Source organism: Cyprinodon variegatus, unplaced genomic scaffold (genome assembly GCF_000732505.1).
Source record: "Cyprinodon variegatus isolate N-32 unplaced genomic scaffold, C_variegatus-1.0 Scaffold90, whole genome shotgun sequence".
NCBI lineage: Eukaryota > Metazoa > Chordata > Actinopteri > Cyprinodontiformes > Cyprinodontidae > Cyprinodon > Cyprinodon variegatus.
In genome coordinates this window covers 121660-143293 of record NW_015150543.1, presented here as the reverse complement: position 1 = coordinate 143293, position 21634 = coordinate 121660, and the positions used below count along the sequence as shown (strand labels likewise).

At 40.7% G+C, this 21634-nt stretch overlaps 1 protein-coding gene across 1 annotated transcript in view; it reads left to right on the top strand.

Annotated features, from left to right (window-relative positions):
* plekhh2 (pleckstrin homology, MyTH4 and FERM domain containing H2) overlaps window positions 1-21634 on the top strand; it is a 42495-nt gene that overhangs the window by 4701 nt on the left and 16160 nt on the right. The window contains exons 2-11 of the mRNA XM_015373663.1: window positions 479-605; window positions 18043-18105; window positions 18190-18339; window positions 18436-18519; window positions 18599-18680; window positions 18761-18946; window positions 20202-21019; window positions 21105-21180; window positions 21254-21348; window positions 21424-21583. Coding sequence (XP_015229149.1) covers window positions 483-605; window positions 18043-18105; window positions 18190-18339; window positions 18436-18519; window positions 18599-18680; window positions 18761-18946; window positions 20202-21019; window positions 21105-21180; window positions 21254-21348; window positions 21424-21583 — 1837 coding nt within the window. The 5' untranslated portion in view covers window positions 479-482. The remainder of the gene's footprint in view (window positions 1-478; window positions 606-18042; window positions 18106-18189; window positions 18340-18435; window positions 18520-18598; window positions 18681-18760; window positions 18947-20201; window positions 21020-21104; window positions 21181-21253; window positions 21349-21423; window positions 21584-21634) is intronic.

Genomic DNA, 21634 nt, shown 5'->3' with positions numbered 1-21634 from the left:
TTCGGGCTGGTTATTAGATTTTAGACTTGAAGCAGAGTGAGAGAGAGAGATATTTTCTCCATCGTAGATTCTCCTGCGTCTCCTTGCCCTCCCCCGCATCTTCTGCCTGTTTTTTCCAAAGTTTGCCATGGAAAATGTGACTGTGTCCTAGAAGAAATATGTCAGCATGTTTTGGCTATGTAGAGAAATGCAAAGATGCTCCCAAAAGTGGTTCAGCCCAACACAGGCATAGCAAAATAATAAAAAAACAAAAAAGAAGTGCAAATTTTAAATCTTGCATTCTCCTAGAGCAGTAGGTCCATGTTTCTTTTTGCCAGGGGTCTTTTTTTTTAAGTAAAATATGTTTTATCTCTAGTTCTATTTAATAATATCAATGTTATTTTTTTAGGTGCTAAGCAATCCAATAATTAGATGCTACTCCTAGTTAACAATGATTTTTTTGTTGTATCTCTGCCCTCTGTTTGTTACTGCTGTTCAGCATCATGGCGGAGGGGGAGGAGGCCATGAGCCAGGAGGACTGGAAGGAGAGATGCACGCTTCTGGAGGCGCTGCTTGTGAAGTTCAGGGTCCAGATCGTGAAGATTCGAGAGCTCACCGCAGACAAGGTTGGTTCAGAAGACTCACTCAGTGTCTGAGGATGTGTTGATGAGACTCTTGGTTGGTTCTGGCCTAATTAAAGTTTTCACAGTCAGAGAACTGTCTATACCACCACAGTCCAGCTATGGTGGGCAGTAGTTAGTAAATCGAAACATCTCCAGGTGCTCGAGCATCTAACCATGGATGTTATTTTTTTGTTTTTCAAACGTCCGTTTTTGGTCCCTTGCACGTTTTACTGTCCAAAAACAATGTTATGCTACGGTACACAGACATTCGTCGAGCACTAGGACCCCGCAGCTCAAGCTGAACCCCACTTCCCTGAGTTTAGATCGTCCACAAGCTCCTTATTATCCCTCTGTCGTTTCTTGTGCTTTCTTGGCTGTCACTACTGTCAGTCCTGAGAAGCTCACTTTACAAACATCTGATGCGTCACTTAATCGGGTCTCTGATTGGATGATCAAACATGCTGAAGTTAGTTATATTAAAAAATACTTTTTAATAAATCAAAATGTTGTCCATGATCCAGACAGAAGGATGTTTGACTGCTGTCTCCTGGGTACTTTCTCATTCTGTACTCCACCCATCTGGCTTTTGTCATGGGTACTGAGGTGGCTATGAATGTTTTTTGTGTGTCTGGTGAACAGTTTCTGTGCTTATTGGTTTATAAGTTTTAAACCATTATCCTGCAAAAAGACCCAGTGGTGACCTATGTTCTGGCTAAGACCACTAGATTATTGCTTAAAGGGGAACGCCGTTTTATTTTACATTGGGCCCTTGATTTTACGTTATTACATCATGTTCTACTCACCCATATGAGTCTTGTGTCATTTGGAGCTGTTCTGAAGATATTCGGTTAAGTTATATCCAAGTAACGTCTTCCTATGGGCAACGACTTGAAGGCTCAAACTAAACTGTTCATAATTTATTCTTTATGGTACGCCAGCATTCATAACATGTAGGCGAATCACTGTCCCCCAGACATCCGCGGTTATATTATTTATATTTATATGTTTTAAAAACAAAGTGGCGTGTGTATGACGTCATCCGCGCGCCGGCTGCCATTAATTCATCCCGTCCGCTGAACGGCTGCTAGTTTTACTGGAAGATGTCTAGTGCTACTACCACAGATGATCTCACTCTCCAAATGGAATTGAACGATTCAGATTAGCTAGCCGAATGAATAGAAGGAGTAGAGCGTAGACGCCTGTGGCCCGGGCTGCCTGTCACAACTCCAGTCCGGCGCGCAGATGGCATCATACACGCGCCGCTTTGTTTTTAAAACATATAAATATAAAAAATATAACTGCGGATGTCTGGGGGACAGTGATTCACCTACTTGTTATGAATGCTGGCGTACCATAAAGAATAAATTATGAACAGTTTAGTTTGTGCCTTCAAGTCGTTGCCCATAGAAAGACGTTACTTGGATATAACCTAACCGAATATCATCAGAACAGCTCCAAATGACACAAAACTCATATGGGTGAGTAGAACATGATGTAATAACATAAAATCAAGGGCCCAATGTTAAAATAAACGGCATTCCCCTTTAACATTGACTTGTTTATCAGAAAATTGATGATGAAATGCAGTTTCATCTGCTTTGACGTGTTAAACTATTGCTCTGACTGCAGATATAGCCAAGTCTATAGAATGACTCCTATTCATGATCCTTTACTGATGTGAGAAGGATATTCTTTATTTCCCATTTTGAGCACTAGCTGAGAAACCACAATGACGTGCAGCGATTGGACTTTGGAGTTGCTCCTTATCTTAGCTTGGAAAAGACAGAGGATTTAAATTTGGTGAACCTCACATCTACAATATTCTGTAAGCTTTTCCGAGTGGGTTGAATATCCCTTATCTTGCTTGGATACACATGAATACTCACACTCTTTAGAGTTCTTTTGTTCTTCCATCCAGTTATATATAGAATATCCATTCTCCCATCAGCCCAAGCGTTAAGTAGATCCAAAGGAGGCTGAAGAAGTGATGCCACTCATGCAAACATCGACTGTATTGTTTGACAGATTGTCTTTGGAAAGATTTAGTTACAGCACTAAAAAAATGCCCTCATAAGTAAAGGAAGGGGTCTGAGTTCAAAGAGAGCACCATGGTGTTTCTGCAGGGTGCAGACCGGCCCATCCCTCCCAGCTGGCCCTCACTGGGTCGGCCCTAACCGCTCCGTGGCCTACATCTGACGCTGCTCTCCAGGGATGCTGATTAGAGCTCTAATGTAAACATCAGTCTGACCACGGGGCTCCGCCGTGCATTGCATGATGGGAATGAAGCAGCTCCAGTCAATCACAGAGCCCTGCTGGAGCCCACAGCAAAACAAGCTCCCAGTGAGACTTGAAAAAACAGTTTTGGGTGTGCTTGTTCAGCCCACGTTGAACAAACCAAAGGATATCAGTAATCCTTCAGTCTGTCCTGCAAATCAGAGATCACTGATTTAACCGCCTGGCTTTGGAGTTCAGTCAGAGTTCAGACACCTTTGGTTTAAAAGAAAAAAAACAGCAAAAACTTATGAGGACAAACTGGGGGCCACAAATGTAACAGTGTCCTCTATTTCACATTGGATGCTTCCTGTCGCTAGTTCATTTAGCATAGGGACTTCCCTAGGTCCCTTCCGGTTTTAAGGAGCTATAAGGAATCCCACAATTCTTTGCTTGACTGGAAGTGGCGGCACATTCCACCTCACATAGTTAAAGAAAAATACATGATTTCTTCAGGATACATGCAAATACACACCTTCATATGCTTTTGGTCTTAATAATAGAGAATAGATAACTCCCTCCATTCGCTGCATTTGTGTAACTTGTGTTTTGTAGTTCTTTTTCTGAAAGTCGTCCCAATTTGACAAGTATTACCCGTGCAAATGATTCAATACAAAGAAGACTAAGTGTATTTGCTTTTCAATCAAGAAGACGTCATTACAGCCCTTGAATATCCAGATCAATGGGGTCCCTATTGAGCAAGTATCACAGAAAAATATTGAGAAATAATTATGGACGATCAATTAAATTTTAGGATCCGTGCTGATAAAATCTGTAAAACTGTTAGATCAAATATAAACTGTTATAAAATAATTTGAATTTTTTTAACACTTCACTGTGCGGAGATGTTTTTGAACTCCATGATCGTCTCAAATTTTTCCTATTCAGTCTGGTCTCTGACTAGCCAAACTATACTCAGACCATTAGCAATATAATCGGGCTTTAAAGGTTTTATATCAAAAAGCCAATCAGATTCCACCACTGTCACATTTTGGCTAGATTTGGCATTTTGGACTTTCCTAAAAATATAAATAACAACCTTTTAAAATTTATGTTTAAGTGTTTAAATGGATATGCACCTACACCATTAAGCAAATCCACGCAGAGATTGCAGGGCAGTAGCAAATCTACCAGCGGCTCCCAATGGAAATTATAAGGTCCCCTTTCGAAAAACCACTTTTGCTCAAAGTGCGTGAGAGGATCTGCAGTTTGGAACTCACTTCCTGTTGATTTAAAGTCTGTAACCAACTTTAGAATGTTCAAAAAAAATTCTGTTTTTTCACTGTTGTTTGTAGATGTTGTCAATATTATGTTGTGGTATTTTAAATTTAAATGACTATCATTTTAATATTTTAGGTGTACTTAGGAATAAGTGCTGCGAATTAGCTGTTGCCTTTCAGTAGGATGCAAACATGGGACCGCTGCTCTGTTCAGGTTGTCTACATCGATGTCTGTCCCTATCAAATAAAATTTAAGCGTATAAGTAAGTATCTGTTTGCCGCGTAATGATGTCTGTAAGAATGAAGGCTGGATTGAGCACAGCAGTCCGGAGCACATTTCATAACCATGATGAAGTTCTTATTGTTGACCTGAAACAAAGAGAAAGAACAGGAGCTAGGAGCTACAATTTACTATATTCTGGTTGAGCCAGGAGCTAAAATTGTTTTAAAGAAATAAGATAATTTTATGTCATAAGCACAAAACAGCTAATTATTGCAGGGTTTTCAACTGTTATTTTATTTCTGTTCAGCCTCCTGAAGCATAAATGACTGACTGACTGACTGAATGACTGACTGACTGACTGACTGACTGACTGACTGAATGAATGAATGAATGAATGAATGAATGAATGAATGAATGAATGAATGAATAAGGGGCCCGTTTGAAGGTGAAAACAAACTTAAACCAGCCAGAGCTGTAGAGGAATAGTCTAGATTAAAGCCTATTCATTGGTTAAAATGGCCTAGTCAAAGTCCAGAATCAACTGCAAGACTTGGAAAAAGACAACAAGGTAAATTGAAACCTTAACAAATCTGCCTCAACTTTATTTAGAGAATAAGACGCAAAAAGTTAAGACTTACAGTTTTTATTAGCTGTGGGCCTTGAATCTGCAAGCTATCTAACTCATGCCTAAAAATGCACAAAGCACAGCATATATTAAACTACAGGAAATATAGAAAAGATATGAAGTTTTTCTTCCACTATTTAACGTATTCCACAGTAAAATCACAATAAAATACATTACAGATTGTGGTAGATAATGAAAAACTGTAGAAAAGAACATTATAAGAGTACAGATATTGAGCAAGGCAGTATATATATCTAAGCATCAAAGTGATGATGAGTCTCTGCATACTCATCATGTTTAGCTCTTTGAAAGATAGAATCACCTAAATGGATTTAGCACATAAATTATAGCTCAGTCTGTTTTATTCCTATAAAAAGTTCGTCTTCCAGCCATTTTGTGGATGTTGGGGCATACATGTTCAGAGACATTAAGATGCATTTAAAGCATCTGGCAAGTCCCAGATGGGAACCTGCTTTAATACCAGGAGTTTTTTTTTAAAAGTCGTTTTTATGAGCGCAGGACTCAGGGTAAAAAATGGAGATAAAGGGAGCCTTGTGTGAAGAGTGAGCAGCCCAGGGGAGGAAATACCCGCTTTGGTAAATATTATGCGAATGTGTGTGTGTGATATACAGGAAGCGTGTTTGCAGGCTGAGGCAGTCGGTTATTCTGGGAGTGCACATGAATGCGTGCAGGTTGGTTCCCATCTAAACAGTTTAGAGGATTTTTGCACAAGAATGAAAACTTGTGTTGTGCTTGTTTGGGTTGCTGCTGTTTGGGAGGGACGTTAGTTTTGGCTGATGGGGCCTGGAGCAGGAACAGAAGGCCACACATTTTTCTACAGAGTGCTGGATTCTCTATGATTTAGTTCCTTTGAGTCATTTTAGGATCATACCTCATCATTTTGGATGTTTTTCAATTTTTAGAACAGTTTTAAGCCACTTAATGGTGACCTATGAATTATTCAAGGAATGAATTAGAATTTAGTATTGCTTAGAACCAGGACCAGATGACTGTTGTCTTGGCCTATGGACCTCAACAGGGATAGCACCCCTCTTAGTGATGTTTAACACCCATTTTGGAAAAGATAGTGACACCTGGAGGGCCGTTATCAGCTGGAACGGACCCCCAGTTCTGAACCCAAAAGGTGTATCATTATCAGACTTTTTAGCAAAGCATGGATTGTCCATAATGAATGCCATGTTGGCTGTTCATCAGGGCACTTGGCAGCATGTGATGGACTGAGTAATAAGGAAAGTCAGGCACAGATGTATGTAAAAAAACAGGGTTCTTTTACTTAACCCAAAAAATATAAAATGTGACAAGTACAAAAATGGATCCAGAAAAGAGGTAAAAAGAAACAAAACTACTCAAAATACCTGTAACCGGACAAGGCTAACTCAAACAAACTGACGTCCCTTAATGAGACAAAGGGGAACTTAAATATGGGCTGATCAGTCCACAAAAGAAACACATGGGGCATCATATACAAAAAATTAACTAAACCAAATAAAGTAAAACCTCATTTCCCCCCCATTGCATTGATGTGGTACGGTCCAAATCAAATCAGCCCACTGGCCACCTGCTGGGTCCTCAGCCAAGGGACTGGAACAACTGCAAAACTCAAACAGAATATGATTTAAATACAATAATAACAGAAACAAACATAAATTAATGAGTGTGCATTAATTTTGGGATACAGTGTAAAGGCGATGAATAAATTCCAAATAATGAGATGGCTCTGTGAATGAAACCCTATATGCAAAAAACAAAATTACAAATTATGTTCGTTACCACATCAGTGTTGCTGTACAGTAAATGCAGCATCACACAGCAGGAAACCCCTCGGCTGGAGGTGGATATCTTTGACCTTCGGTTGCATGTCTTGCTGACAGAGGTGGAGCTGTCCACCAATCATCACAGAGGGAAGCATGAAGTATGTGGATATTTACTATCGGCCATCCATCTCTGTAGAAGCAGAGCCGAATTTTGTCCACACTGCCAACATTAAATCAGGCATTTTCTGATGCATTTCTAGGTGCAGCATTTTGTGGCTAAATGCAAAGCAACCAGGCTGTGTTTTTTCGACTGGAAAGGAATTTGCTTTCTCTGCCTTAAGTCAGAAGGGCGATCCTGTCTCAAGTGGAAGATTTCAAATATCTTTGGGTTTGGGGTCCTGTTCAACAGAGAGGAGGAGGATGGAGATGGATAGATGGAGTTAAGATAAAGAGTTTTCATCTGCACCTTTACGGTTGATTATAAATGGTCCTTCATGACATGTCCTTTCTTATGGTAGTCCAGGTTAAAATTAACTTATTTAACAATGTGCCTAAATAAAAAAGGACCTGCAGAGCAATATATGGAAACAGGAAATAGGGTTTAAAAATCTAATCTCTGATTGTTTTTTTTCTTCTTATCAAATCCGATTACTCGTTTTTTGTTTTTTTTTTCGCTTAAAGGTTTAGCGAAGGATTTTCTTATATATCCCAGAACGCTTTGCGCGGAGTGATCTCCTCTCAAAGCATTATGGGATTTGCTGTCACAGCAGCCTGCTTTCACCATAGACTGTTGCTGCCCGACAGTGGCAACTAATGAGAAAGATGGCACAGGCACCGTGCGGTAGAGGTGAAGTTACATGACTAACATGGAGCAAAAAGTAGTGATCATCTGTCCGAACAGTTAACTGAGTTTGCTGTAAAGTCCTCTATATAGTCCCCGCTCTATATAGTGATTAAGGGTTTTAGGGGTTAGGGCAGACGTTCGGGCACAATGAGCTTCTATGAGCTATGAGAACAGTAACTTTTAATCAAAGCATGCAGAGGAGAAATGGGCTTGTGCATGCTCTCGCACATGTTTAATAGGCGTTCCGTCTCGGGAGTGGGTACAGGGTTGTGCATGTGCTTTTTTTTTTTTTTTAAGTGGAGAGGGCAGGTCAAAAATTTGCAAAAATCCTCAACAAAACTTTTAAATTTCATGATATAAAGAACTAATGACATGCATCATGCCCGAACAATAGCTTTTATATCAGTCATCCCCTTTGAGATGTGCCCTTCATTTAAACGGCAAAGAAATTCAACCTGTGAAAGTGCTTGCAAACCAATGTTTCACAACAAACAACGAATGGTAAATTTAACAATGAAATGCAAAAGAACTAAGCTTGTTTATCAGTTTTAATCTGAGCATAAGGTGATGAACTGAAGTCATGGAAGCCCAAAAAGTGCATTGGTGGAAACAAATCTAGATTTTCCTAAAGTTAAATCTTCATAAACAGAAAATTTGATTCCCCACTTTGTCACAAATGCTTTTGATGAAGTCAACCATTCAATTCATTCCCGCTGCAGGTGTTAATGTTTCATTCAGATATTTTTTTCACAGAGATCTGAAGGTTGTTCATATATATTTTCAAAGTGTTGCCTATGTTTTCCTTACTCCTGTGAGAACTGCTCCAAGCAGCATATGGAAAAGAGCAATAACAACGCTTTCAGGCCCAGTACCGGTCCAGGAAGCATGGAAGAAATAGGTTTTATAGTTTTAGGTGTCCAAAGAAAGGCGGTTATTGTGTTCGCTGGTGCCTAGGGGGAAACACACAAATAAAAAGAGAGTGCAGCTCTGTATTTTGGCTTTTTATGGAGCTTTAGCAGCAAGCTTACCAGCTTGGATACAGAAATACAGGCAGGAGTAGAAGGGCGGGGATGTCAACAGCTTCACAACTTCACAACAGTCCATTCAGAAGTTTAGGAAGCAACTTTTATTTTTCAATGACAGCCTCATCCAAACAGTTCTTATGTGAGCATTCTGATCTGGGCTGAATAGAGGGTTCACCCGAAATATGAGGGATAACATCCTGCTCCCTCTCATCCATTTTACCATCTGTTAGAACTTCCCAGTGAGCCTTCTCAGGATTCTGATCGACAAAGGGTGACATAAAAATCACAAATAATCATCAAAATTGTTTCACATTCAAAATGATGAGATACGAGACTGATACGGAAATGGTTCAAATGTTACTTGAAAACTGGATGACATTTAAGCATAAGATATGAAGCTGCAGACCAAATTCCACCCTGAAGCTTAACAGAAATACAGATTTAACAATTAAATACTTTAAAAGAAGACAACATAGCAAGACAGCAGCTGAAATTCTCTATTAGAGATCTTATGGATGATCAGAAAATAGAGAAACATGAAGCTTTAAATAAAACCCAAATTCCCTGTGTGGAACAAAAAGGCATTTCTAATCTTAATTACGTCTACTTCTTTTTGATTTCCAAATTAAGTCTGCAAATATTGAACATTTAAGGCTCCAAGTGTTCACCCTTTAGGTACAACTTGGGAGACAATTATTTTTGCACACAAAAAGTAGCGTGTCCCAATTCACCATCTGCAGAGCTTCTCCTCGGCCCTCTAACATCTGGTTGTAATTTTTTTCTGCAGTAGGGCTGCACTAAAGATTATTTTGCAAATCGATCAATCTGTTGATTATTTTTTCGATTAATAATCAGATAACCAAAGATTTATTAAAGAATTTTCAAAAAATTAAACCAGGTGAAACTAAACTTTTCCACTTGAGGACTATTGGATAGAGCATTTTGACAGCCATTTTTCTTTTTTTTTTTTTATCTTAAATGCTAAATGTTTATGTATCTTTTTACAATCTTGGTGTAATTATTGGTCTAAGTGGCTACCTTTGTCAGCTAAAGACATGTTTTAGAGTCTCTATATTCCAGTTAATGAATAGGAACCACAGTTAATCTGATTAAATGTTTCAGCCCTACTCTGCAGCTTTAATCAGCCGATTGAAGGTGTTTCATTGACCATTTCCAGCCTTTATCTTTAATATTTAATGAGTTTTACTTTTTCTTCCTTTCAGGTCATCTGAGTGAAATCTGTAATGAATAAGCAATGCTCTCCATGGTTGGTGAGCATCTATGGCTGCTTAGAGCGTCACCTATGCTGGGTGACTGTATTAGATGCGTGGCAGTGTGTAGGTCATGGCCGACAGAAGGAGGCTTTGTGAGCTGGCTGTTGGGCCTGCAGGGTGTAGCTGGGCTTGACCACACTGCGGCAGTTGAGGTATTTCAGGAATGGAGACGCAAACTGGATTTTGAAACTGGAGATTGACTGCTTAGGTGAACGCAGGGAGGCGGAGGGGAGTAAGATATTATTTTGGGTGGGCAAACAATGTACTAATTTAGGTGAAATTTATTCAATCTGCAGTTAAAACTTCAGCGTCCGCCAGAAGCTTTAGCCTCAGAGGGAGTCTGGAAAAAAGGGGGCAGACACACAAATAGGCAGAAGATCATCTAATATCTACTATTTGTTTTTCACTTCTTTTTTCTTTATTTTTTTTTCTGTGATTGTGTGTGTAGATTCCAGCTGTATCCACATAGTACACATGCCCTGTAATTGACAGGCTGTCTGAGTGCCAGATGCTAAATATGTTAGAGAGGCACATGTGGTTTGTCATTTGTGGTCGAGCAGCGGATCCATACGTAGATGGAGCCATGGTTTGTGTGTGACGGTGGCTTGGTTCTCTTTTATTCAAACTATCAGGCTTTGAAAGCACATGTTTGATGTTTTTATTTATTCATTAATTATTACCTATCATAGTTAAAAAGACACACTCATAGAGCAACCTTTAACAGAATCATTTTGGGTAGATTTTGACCCTTACTTCTGTATGACATAGCACATTTTTCCACAGAGCAGATGAATAAAAAACAGTATTTTAAGTTAGCCACAAAACCAGTGGTTTTGCACTATAAAAAATAACATATAAAGTAAAAATGTTCTTAAAATAAGCGTATATGCTCCTTAATTAGAGCAGATAAAAGACATGATCTGCCAAATAAATTAGTATTTCTGCTCTTAAAATAGATGATTAGATATTATACACTTGAAACATGATAATGGAATATTTTCATAAACCATACACCATCTTATTTTATTAGGAATTTGTCCTACATTCTTAAATTTAGAGAAAATATACTTAAAAAAATTTACTTCCTTATATTTACCAGGTTTTATCGTGGTAGGCCCTGATGATCAGCCCTCAACCACACTACTTCACAAACGTTATGAGGTGTTTTTTGACGATACCATGTTTTTTAAAATTATTATTATTTGAGTTTTTACAATTTTTTTTTTTTTTTTTTTTAGTTTTCACAGCACTAGTGGCTCGTTTTTTTGACAGTGGGCTGACAGGTAAGGGGGTATGAGAGAGGGGGAGAGACATGTGGCAAAGGACCACAGGTCGGATTCAAACCTGGGTCTGCTGCATTGAGGACTAAGGTCTCTGTACATGGGTCATGCGCGCTAACCACTGCACCACCTACCCTATTTTTATTTTTCTCCTAAACATGGTGCCATGAATTATTTCCAAACATCCCTGTTGTGTTCTAATCTTTTCAGATGAAATCACCCAGACGTCTTGTGATTCAGTCAGATGAAACTGAAGTCGTACTTCATGATCTGTTTAAAAATACTTTTTCCTGCAAGCCTTTAAACCAAGGCCTTAATGTTAACTATTTCCCTAAATGTAAATAAGCTGGGATGTCCCCTGTGTTTCCTTCTGGTCACTAATATTTCTTTATTCATAATGGTGAACTGTAAACTATTTAGGAAGGCTGTACAGTAGATAGAGGGAATTCTATTATTCATCTCACAGAGATAACTTTTAGTGTTACAACAGCGGATAAAATGAATAAATAAGCTTCAAATTAAGATTAAAAACACAGAACTACAACTCTTAATACCATTTAGAGGTGATTTAACAGCAGAAAGTCAATTTACATTCCCCTTCAGAATAATTGCAGTAATAGCGAATGCAGCCTCAACACAAATCCAAGCCAGAAACCCGAGAGCAGTTAGTGTTGTTTCGTCTGGAGGTCTGGTTTGGATTTGATTCAGACTCTTTGTGTTTTGTGGTTCCTGAAATGATCTGGGATTAATAAGCATTCTGTAAAAAATAAAAAAATAAGACAATTTGTTCATGAAAAGAATATATTTTCTTTTGATTTGAGCTCGTTAGATAATTTTCTAATGCAATAAGGTGATTTTTGTCATGATTTTGTTGGCTGATGACTGGCTCGATTGCTAATTTCATTCACCTGGCTAGCTCTGCCCTGTTTCTCATCACTGCTCATCTGATCCACCTGTTACTGCTTCTATTTAAACTCCTTGGTCCCAGCCATGAGTGCCAGATTATTCTTGAGCCTTTTGATGAGAGTTTTTCTAGTTAAACTGATTGCGTTCTGATCGCCTGATCCTGAGCCATTTTGTATTTAGACCTTTAAGCTTGCCTGCCTCTGTCTGATCTGTTTGACTGACGTGTCTTCGGACACCTGCCGGATTCTTCTTGTGGACTGAACCTGAATCTGCCTTTTGACTTCGAACTGGATTATGATGCCTTCCTTAGTCTGCTTGGATCTGACCTCCTGCCAGTTCTGCAGCCTTCTAGGCTTCAGAGTCTGGAACTTTCTGGCAGCATCCGCTGCTTCTTGTCAGCCGACCGACTAGAATCATCCTCGTTCTCTGGGCACGGACTGAACTGTCAAACCAAAAGTTCCTGCCTTAGACGCTCTATCTGTTGATACCATAGATCCACAGCCGTTTGTTTTTGAGTAAATGCTTTTTAAGTTACTACACTGTCTGTCTTGCCTAAATTCTGGGTCTGTCTGTTCTAAGTCAATACAGATATACATTTACAATAAGAAAACCTCATCTAATTTTTAAATGCATAATATCCAAATATCCTGGGTTGTCTATCTAGGGAAAAAGTACTAATTTCTTTTTTTTTTTTTTTAACAGTGTCCTGTCTGGCAATGTGGGAATAAGAATAATTGTCTTGATGCCAAAAAGAGCCCAACAGATTTTACTTTCACAAGTGTAGCAGTATGGCAATTGCCATATTGCTCCACTTGTTTCATGCATATAAATTGCTTTATTATAATTATGCAAGGAGTTTTACAGTTTATATGGACACTGCAATGTAAATAGAGCAGAAAAACAGAAGAAGAAAGGGGAGAAAAAAGAAAAAAAAAGAGAAAAGATGAAAGAAAGAAGAGATAGAACGGAGACAATGAAAAGTACTAATTTCACTGGCAGATCATCTTATTTATTTGCTTAACTCAAGGATAAATACACCTATTTTATAAATATTTAGTTCATCTTTGGATCTGTTTTTGCTGTGTTAAACCTTCTCTGTTGGAGTTCCGGTCCGGTTGGTAACCCTTCAAAGGTTTATATGCATCATCAATTAACTATCTAAGGCAAAGGTTTGCAAGTCCAGTCCTTAGGTGATGGTATTGGGCAGGTTTTAGATGCATAAAACACTCAATCGGATAAATTAGCTCCTCAATATGTCTTCAAGTCTTCCAGAGCCATGAGAATGAACAATCATTTTATTCAGGTTTGTTGAACCAGGGTGAGATCCAAAACTGATGCTGTGGTCCCTGGAAATGGGGTGTTGGACATTCTCTCTGAGGTAATTGCATTCCACTTTCCATCTTGTGGATATTTGTATTCTCTATTGTTCCTTTATGGCCACAATGTTAATAAATGTTACAAGAATAACAAAAACACTCTTCTAGGGGATATTTTGTGCATATAAACAGCACTGAACCACCTTCTCTTATGAAGTAAAAATAGTAACTGTACTGTAAATTGTAAAGATTTTCTAAAAACAGTCAGAGCGAGATACACTTTCTATTTTTCCATGACCTTATGATCTTCCTGTTATGAGCAGCAGGGTACTTCATATTCATAGTAGCTGGGTGGAAAGGGTTGGGAAGGGGTTCAGCTGTTTTTGGCCTAAAGGTGTGTGCAGGCAGAGGAGAATGGGATGGCCATGCTCCAGCTTTCCTTTGGCTCTGCAGACTTAGGCCGGAGGCAGACACTCCCTGCCACACATCCTCACTGTTTCCACTGCATAACCTTGAAGCAGATATTTTGCTGCTTTTCATGTCAGATAAGTTGATGAAATGAGGAAACATCTCTTTTAGGTCACAGGTAGTTTGCAAACAGAGTTGTTATCTGAAACAGTCATTGTTTAAATTCAGTGACTAAAAGACAGACTAAAAGGGATAAGTGCATGGATGCTCTTCTGGTTCTTAATACAGCCAGACGCCCTAAAGTGCAAATGAAATTTAGTCTGATCATAATCCACCTTGGAACGTTATTACTTTGTAATTCCAGCCTGGCAGCTGTGCTCCTTGGCCTCAGCCATTCGTTTCACGCACCTACTGACAATGCTTTGATAAAATGATCTATTTTCTTGGTCCAGTTCGGCTGAAAAAGCCCAGCTGCTAAACATGTGTTTCTTCAAGAAAAACTAAACCACTGGAGACTGACTTCAGAAGGGGCACTTCCACAGATTGTATGGTATTCAAATCTAAATACCTTTTAATTCAAATCAGGAGCCATCTATTCAGCTATCCAGCCTTTTAAATAAGTTTTTTTCTATATATTACCATACTTTTTACTTTCAAACCTTAAACGTATCATGTAACATGTGATAGTCCAGCAGAGTGGTGTGTAATTTAGAGGAGCTTACAACTGTTTATTCAGTGAATTATCTAGAATTAAAACGGAGCAAAACCTACCAAGATATAATTGTCCATCTTTACTGACAGACCAGACAAGGAAAGCTTTGGAGGAGCTGTGTGGATCAATAGCTGATTTTATAAAATATAAGGCAACCATCAGCTGTAGATGCTACAAATCTATGCCGAATGCCAGAGGCAGTGTTATTCTCTATCCTTTTAAACTGCAGGAACATATTCACAGCTGATGGAAAGACGGACAGGACATGAACGGTGAACTGAGAGGACTTTATAGTGGCCTGTTACCTAAAATGTCAGTAGGATTCGTTCATGTTAATGGTTGTAACATTACACTACGGGGAACAGTTAAAAAAATGTGGTTAGCCGGGCTGTTACCTATTGTAATCCGGAGGTTTGGTTTGGATATGATTCGGACTTTCGTGTTGTGGTTTTTTTCTGAAATAATTTTTCATTTAGAGTTTAATCAAGGTTCTGTGAAAACCTCTTGTTGAACTGAATGCCTCTGTTTGGTTCGTCTGGTTGGTCCAATCCTAGTAAGTCAACCTAGTAGATGTGAAGAATGGTGTTGAGGGCAGAGTTTGATGGAAGAGGAGGCATTGCTTTAAATCAGGGGGTATCTAAGCCCAGTACAGCAACTTTTAGGTGCACCGAGCTCCAACACACCTGAATCAAATAAATATCTTGCTAGCAGGCGACTGCAGAGCTGAATGACTCCAGGGAATCCAGCCACCTGATACAGGTCTGTTGCAGAAAGGATTCATCCAAAAGGGACAGTAGCTCTTGCCCTGGGCAGGGACCCTGCACACCTCTGTTGTAAATTATACACAATCCGTTAGCATGCTTCGTGCAGTTTACTCCCTAAAAATGCTTTCTAAACTCTACATGTATATTTGGACATGTGGGAGTATCTCCTAACCAAGAAAAATTCCCTCAACATTCCTGCATTTCTTAGGCCCTCATTAAGCTCTTAAGGTTTTGGAGAGGTGCCTCAGAAGACACTGAGAAGACTGCTGCTTCCGCCACTTTGAACCGAGGAATGTCAGAGGAATGCTGCTTATAAAGTCATGACTCCCTCCCTAACGCCCAAACCATCCTTCACTCCCATTTACTTTATGATGGGGAAAGAGTCTGTGTGTGGGAGCTATGACCTTTAGGTCTCCCAGCGCCTCACCTGTGACCTTAGCACCCAATCACCATTATGTAACACACTGCTGCTCAGACTGGCTGTGATTCGAAGCAGATACAGCCTTTTGGTCTTCAAGCAGCTGTTCATCCAGATTTAACATCCAGATTTTCTTTTTATTCCACTTAAGTGCGTTTTACAGAATAAAATGAGGTAGTAAAGAAAAGAATCCAGCAAACTAATCCATCCATCCATCCATCTTCTCCCACTTATCCATCAGGGTCATGGTGGGGATGATGCATATCTCCAGCAGTCTATGGTGGAGTACAACCAGGACAGGTCACTAGTCTATTATAGATAACAAGTGCAATAACCAGACACTTGTGTTAGATACTAGCCAGTAGGGGATTAAACCCTTGACCTTGGTGTTATTAGCAACACTCTGACCAGCTGAGCTAACCAGATATAGAAATATAATCAATCAGGTATTTTTCTAAAATCTTTAAGGGGTTGGAGAGTCAAAATGATAGTTAAGGTTGGGTTATGATTGAAACGCATAAAATCTGATTATCCAAAAACTAGCTGCCTGTCACAGCGTCTGCAGATTTTTAACAATATGCTGCTTTTACCCCATTCTGCCTGGCTTCAGAGGGTGATGTACAACACAAACAGCAAGCTTATAACACCATGCTACACAAGGAGGTGGAAAACACAACTTGCAACTTTTTCAAGCCTCTTCATGCCGCCAAGAACTAGAGTATTACTACTAGACTATTCGCACTAGTTTTTCCACAGTCTGTGGATAGCAATGGTATTTTTGCGCTAAATCACATGTCTGTAAATGTTTCAATTCTCGAACCCTCACCAGTTGGAGCTGTTGCTCACTCATCAGGTTTTTCTGCATGTTCTGTCCTTGTAGTTACATATTTTTCATTTTGCGAGGCATGGAAGTCAAAAGTGACATAATTTGGCCATTCTGACGTGTCAAGCATTAACCTGTGCAAAAATCTGGATTCCATGTATTTTCTGTCACGTCTTTACAATGTCAAGACCTCCTGATGGCAAAAGCAAAAAAAGCTCACTGACTTTAAACGTGGTAGGATTGTTGAGCTGCATAAGCAAGGCATCTCACAACGTGCGATCGCTGCTGAGGTTGGACGCAGTAAGACAGTCATTTTGCATTTTTTAAATGATCCTGAGGGTTATGGAACAATAAAGTCAAGTGGTAGGCCCAAAGAAATTTCACCAGCTCTGAGCCGCAGGATCCAATTGGCTATCCGTCAAGACAAAGGACGATCCTCTACCCAAATTAAGACCATTACTGGTGCTGACTGCAGCCCAATAACCATCAGACAGCATCTGCGGCTTCAGAAACAAAAAACGTCTTCAAAGGCCACGTCTTCTTCAACGCCACAAAATTGCCCGTTTGGACTTTGCAAGGGTGCACCAAACATTGGACATTGAAAGGTGGAAGAAAGTTGTCTTCTCTGATGAGAAAAAAAATTAACCTTGATGGTCCTGATGGCTTCCAACGTTACTGCATGACAAGGAGATCCCACCTGAGATGTTTTCTACACGGCACAGTGGTGGGGGTGCCATCATGATTTGGGGTGCGTTTTCCTTCAATGGAACAATGGAGCTTCAGGTTGTGCAGGGGCATCAAACAGCAGCTGGCTATGTGGAGATGTTGCAGCGGGCATCCCTCATGACTGAGGGCCCTCGTCTGTGTGGTAATGATTGGGTTTTTCAACAGGACAATGCTGCAGTTCACAATGCCCGCCTGACAAAGGAGTTCTTCCAAGAGAATAAAATCTCTCTTTTGGATCATCCTGCGTGTTCCCCGGATCTAAACCCAATTGAGAACATTTGGGGACGGATGGCAAGGGAAGTTTACAAAAATGGACATCAGTTCCAGACAGTGGATGCCCTTCGTGAAGCCATCTTCAACACTTGGAGCAACGTTCCCACTAGCCTCCTGGAAAAACTGGCATCAAGCATGCCTAAACGATTGTTTGAAGTCATCAACAAGAATGGTGGAGCTTCTCATTACCGAGTCCTTTTTTTGACACTTTGATTTCTGTTTTGGGGTTTTTTCGGGTTTTTTTGAGCTTAAACTTTTGATCAGCTGAAAAAAATCATGTTTGAGTGTAAATGCAGTTTTCAATTAACTGCCCCCTCAAAAGTTTTTGTCTCTTACGCTGATTTCGTCTTTTAACATTGTGAAGCTCTACTTAGAACCTTCTTTCGATCCAATAGTGCAAAATGCAAATTCTTGCAATTTTTTGACTGGTCTTAAGATTTTGATCAGGAGTGTATCTGCCCAAAAATATCAGCTGGCTGATGTATCGGTATTAAGGCATCACACAGGAAAAAATAGTAAAATAACTTTAAAATAAAGAAATTAATTTTTACTTTTAGATTCAGCAGCTGGAGACGCAGGTGATTGATGCAGAGAAGCGAGCGTTTGCTGCAAACCAGCAGGTAGGAATAAAAACAAACTTCCTCCTGGCAGCGGCGGTGGAGAAAACTTCTGTCTTGTCATGCGGTTGTATGCGACATTCCCAGGTGAGGTGGATGGAGGAGAAGCTGAAGGCACCAGGAGGACACGTTGGAGACTCTGAAATGCGTTTGTTTCAGCAGTGCAAGGAACTGCGTGCCTCGCTTCAGGACAAGGAGGAGGTGATTTCACAGCTGGAGCAGCAGCTGGAGGAGCAGGTACATCTTTGCCTGTGTTTATCTAAAAGAGAAAGGCAGTGTTAGGAAAATTATTGTATTAAACCTCAGAGACCTGCTTTGATTTCCTTTCAACAGAAACAGAATAGACTCCAAGATGCCAAGGCGGTGGAGGAGAAGGCAGCAAAGATCAAGGAGTGGGTGATGCTCAGGTTATCAGAGGTAAACAGCAAATGGAAAAGATAAAGGAGGGATTCTTTATTAGATGATTAAAAGCTACTCCAATGTTGTCTTCTTTTAGTTTGAAGGGGAGAATGCAGCGTTAAGAGAAACCAACAAGCTGCAGGAAGCTCAGATCTTGGAGCTGCAGAAACAAGTGCAGGGTGAGATGCTCTGATTATTACTGCTGCTGCATGTCTCCTGTTAGATTTTCCACTCCACTGATGTGTGTTTCTCCTCGCAGCCTTTGAACAAAGGAGCCTCAGTGACAGAGGGGTCCTGTGCAAGACCGGGGAGGCGCAGCGTCTCAGCAGCCTGACGTTCGGTTCCTTTCAGGTGAGGGGTAAAAACCCTCAGGTCCTCACTGGGCCGGCACCATCTCGGACCCTCAGCCCACAGGAAGAGACGGACACGTTAACAGAGCCGCCTGGTAAGGCTTTGCAGGGTGGAAAACTCTTAAATGATGGTTTAAGGAGGATATTCCACATCAGTTTTTTATCAATTAGCAACTTAATTTGAAAGTAAAAAACTGCAAATTACTGGATGAAAGACTAGATTTTCCTAACTTACTTGCTTCATTAAAGGTAGTGGTCAATCTTCAAGTTCCTTTTGATCATCTAATTTATTGTTTACCCAACCTGCCATTCCGGATGTGATGTGCTCAGAAGTGCTCGAACTTTTCCTGCACATTGCACTTCTGTTATACTACAAACAAAATTATAAACATTTAAACAAACATACAATAGTTGTTATATATCTATAATTGCATGACATATTTATTAATGACTTGCAGAGACATTTTGTCTCGTCTCTAAACAGAAATCCTAGTTCTGAAAAGAGCATGAAATCTATGTTTTTCCATTTTTAATGTTATTATATTAATCTGAAAAGTCAATAAGTGTATTTTTGTTGTCAGGTTATGGTTAATATATTAACAAAGAATATGTAATATTTGGTAGGAGATCTGTTTTAAAGGGCGACATGTTTATTCCTGAGGTGGTTGATAGGAGCTGATAGGAGATTGAGGTGGTTGGAAACAACTAATCAATGGAACCCTGCCCCTCCCTTCACTGTAGAAATGCTAACTAGTAATAGATGATTTTAATAAAGGTTTTATAGACCAACCCAAAAAATAAACCTTTCCATTTACAACCTACAAAACCTTTTCTGGCCAAGGAATTTCCATCCTTCTTGTCCTAACTAAGATTCCCTAAACAGCACAACAAATAAATATCAAGTACAGCTGGCTCTGATGTCAATTTTTTAGTTTTATTTGGCAAAACTTTAAAAATTTTCGCAGAAATAAATCCAGGTATAGATTCACCTGCGATGAAATAAAATCCATCTTTTATTATTCGCTTTTCTAGGATTCAGAAGTTTGCCATTCAGAGTATGTTGCCATGGTAACTAGCCTTGCTAAGAATGAATCCAGCTTTCTGGTACCCGAGAGTCAGGGTTAAACCTGAGATGTTTGACTAACTCAGTAATCCTGCTTCGTGGTACAGACATCTGTATGCAGATTGTTTTATAAACATGCAGAATAATATCCAGGTTTGTTCTGCTGGGGACAGAATCTGCCCTGGTTTCATGTTTTCTGCAAAGTCACTAAGACCTTTTTTAGGAAAAGTGCTATTTTTCTGTTCTTGCGTTGTACTTCAGTGTTGTATTTCTTTTTGTTTTGGCAGAGAGGAGCATTAAACACACAGCCTCTGTGGACACAGATGGTGACGTGGACAGAACCAACCAAAGTGGGCTTGTTCTTTCACCACGGGAGGAAAGCAATGCTCCAAAGAGAAGCCCTGAAAATGTTTCCCATGGAGGCTCATGTCTGTCGTCCAGCGCAGCTTCAGAGGGTGAAGGAGTGTGTGAGGCCAAGGGGGGGTTCAGCCGGCCCTGCAGCGAGAACTACCTAACGGCTTCAGATGACAGCAGCTCTTTGTTTGACGATGACATGCAGCGCGCTGAGCGCCCCGTGTTTGGCCTGGTGGAAATGTCAGAAGCAGTGGGTGAGGAGGTGGGAAGGAGCACGACTAAGCTGGAGGACTGCACCTCCGAGGAGCTCAACAAACGATTTCAGTCTCAGAGACTTGACTCCTCATCGTCCTCCAGTGAGCCGACAACACCAAGCCCCATCCTCACACCGGCCCCCACACCAAAACGCCCCAACGCACCAATGGACAACCCAGCTTCCCCTAAACAGCCTCGCCTGAGGACTCCTGCTGGGGGCGGGCTGCTGAGCGTCTCTGTAGTGAAGAAACATCTGAGCCAACCGCCTGTCGGCAGTGAGGCGGCACATAGCCAAATACGCAACGCACTCAGCATGCTCCGCCCCCTCCAGTCACAGGAGAATGACTTGGACCCGCAGCTGGAGGATGACATGGAGACTGAAAGGATTACGCCTCCCAGCTCAGCTTCACCTGAGTCCAGGTCTGAGAGGACCGACTGCGACAGCTCAGGGCCCTGCAAGCCCCCCACCCCTCCATTACACAGACTCCCCTCCTGGGTACGAAAAATAAACTGATTGATTTTTCCTTTAAGTGATCCAGGTCATATTTTTGGTCTCTCAAAGCTACTTATGTCCTTTACAGGAGAGTCGTATCTATGCTGTTGCTAAATCAGGGATCAGACTGTCGGACACGTCCTGTTCGGGTCATCCCAGCAGAGGTTAGAAACCTGGGAATGAAACCTGCTCCGTTCTCTGCTGTTCATCTGACTAACTGTGGTGTTATCTATTCAGACCTCTCCCTCCAGGCTTCCTATCCGGCCTTTGTGATGTACACGTCTCTCATCTATAAAAACATGACCACCCCAGTTTACACAACGCTGAAGGGGGTGAGTGCTGCAAGTTCGCTGCTGTGATGGGATGTCTAAGCAGAGCCCACTGTAACCTACAGGGTTCTTCTGCAGAAAGCTACTCTGCTGAGCAGCAGTCCGTTCTCAGATGAGTCTTCTAGCTCTGAGGAGTCATCCAGCTCAGGCGAGGAGGACGGCTCCATCTGCAGCTCCCACGCTTCCTCAGGCTCCAGGAAGGACAGCAGCCCAGGAAGCCCGCGTTCCCTGAAAAGAGGTACGTTTAGACTTCAGGCAGGAGTTTAACCTTCACTCGACCACTTCCTGC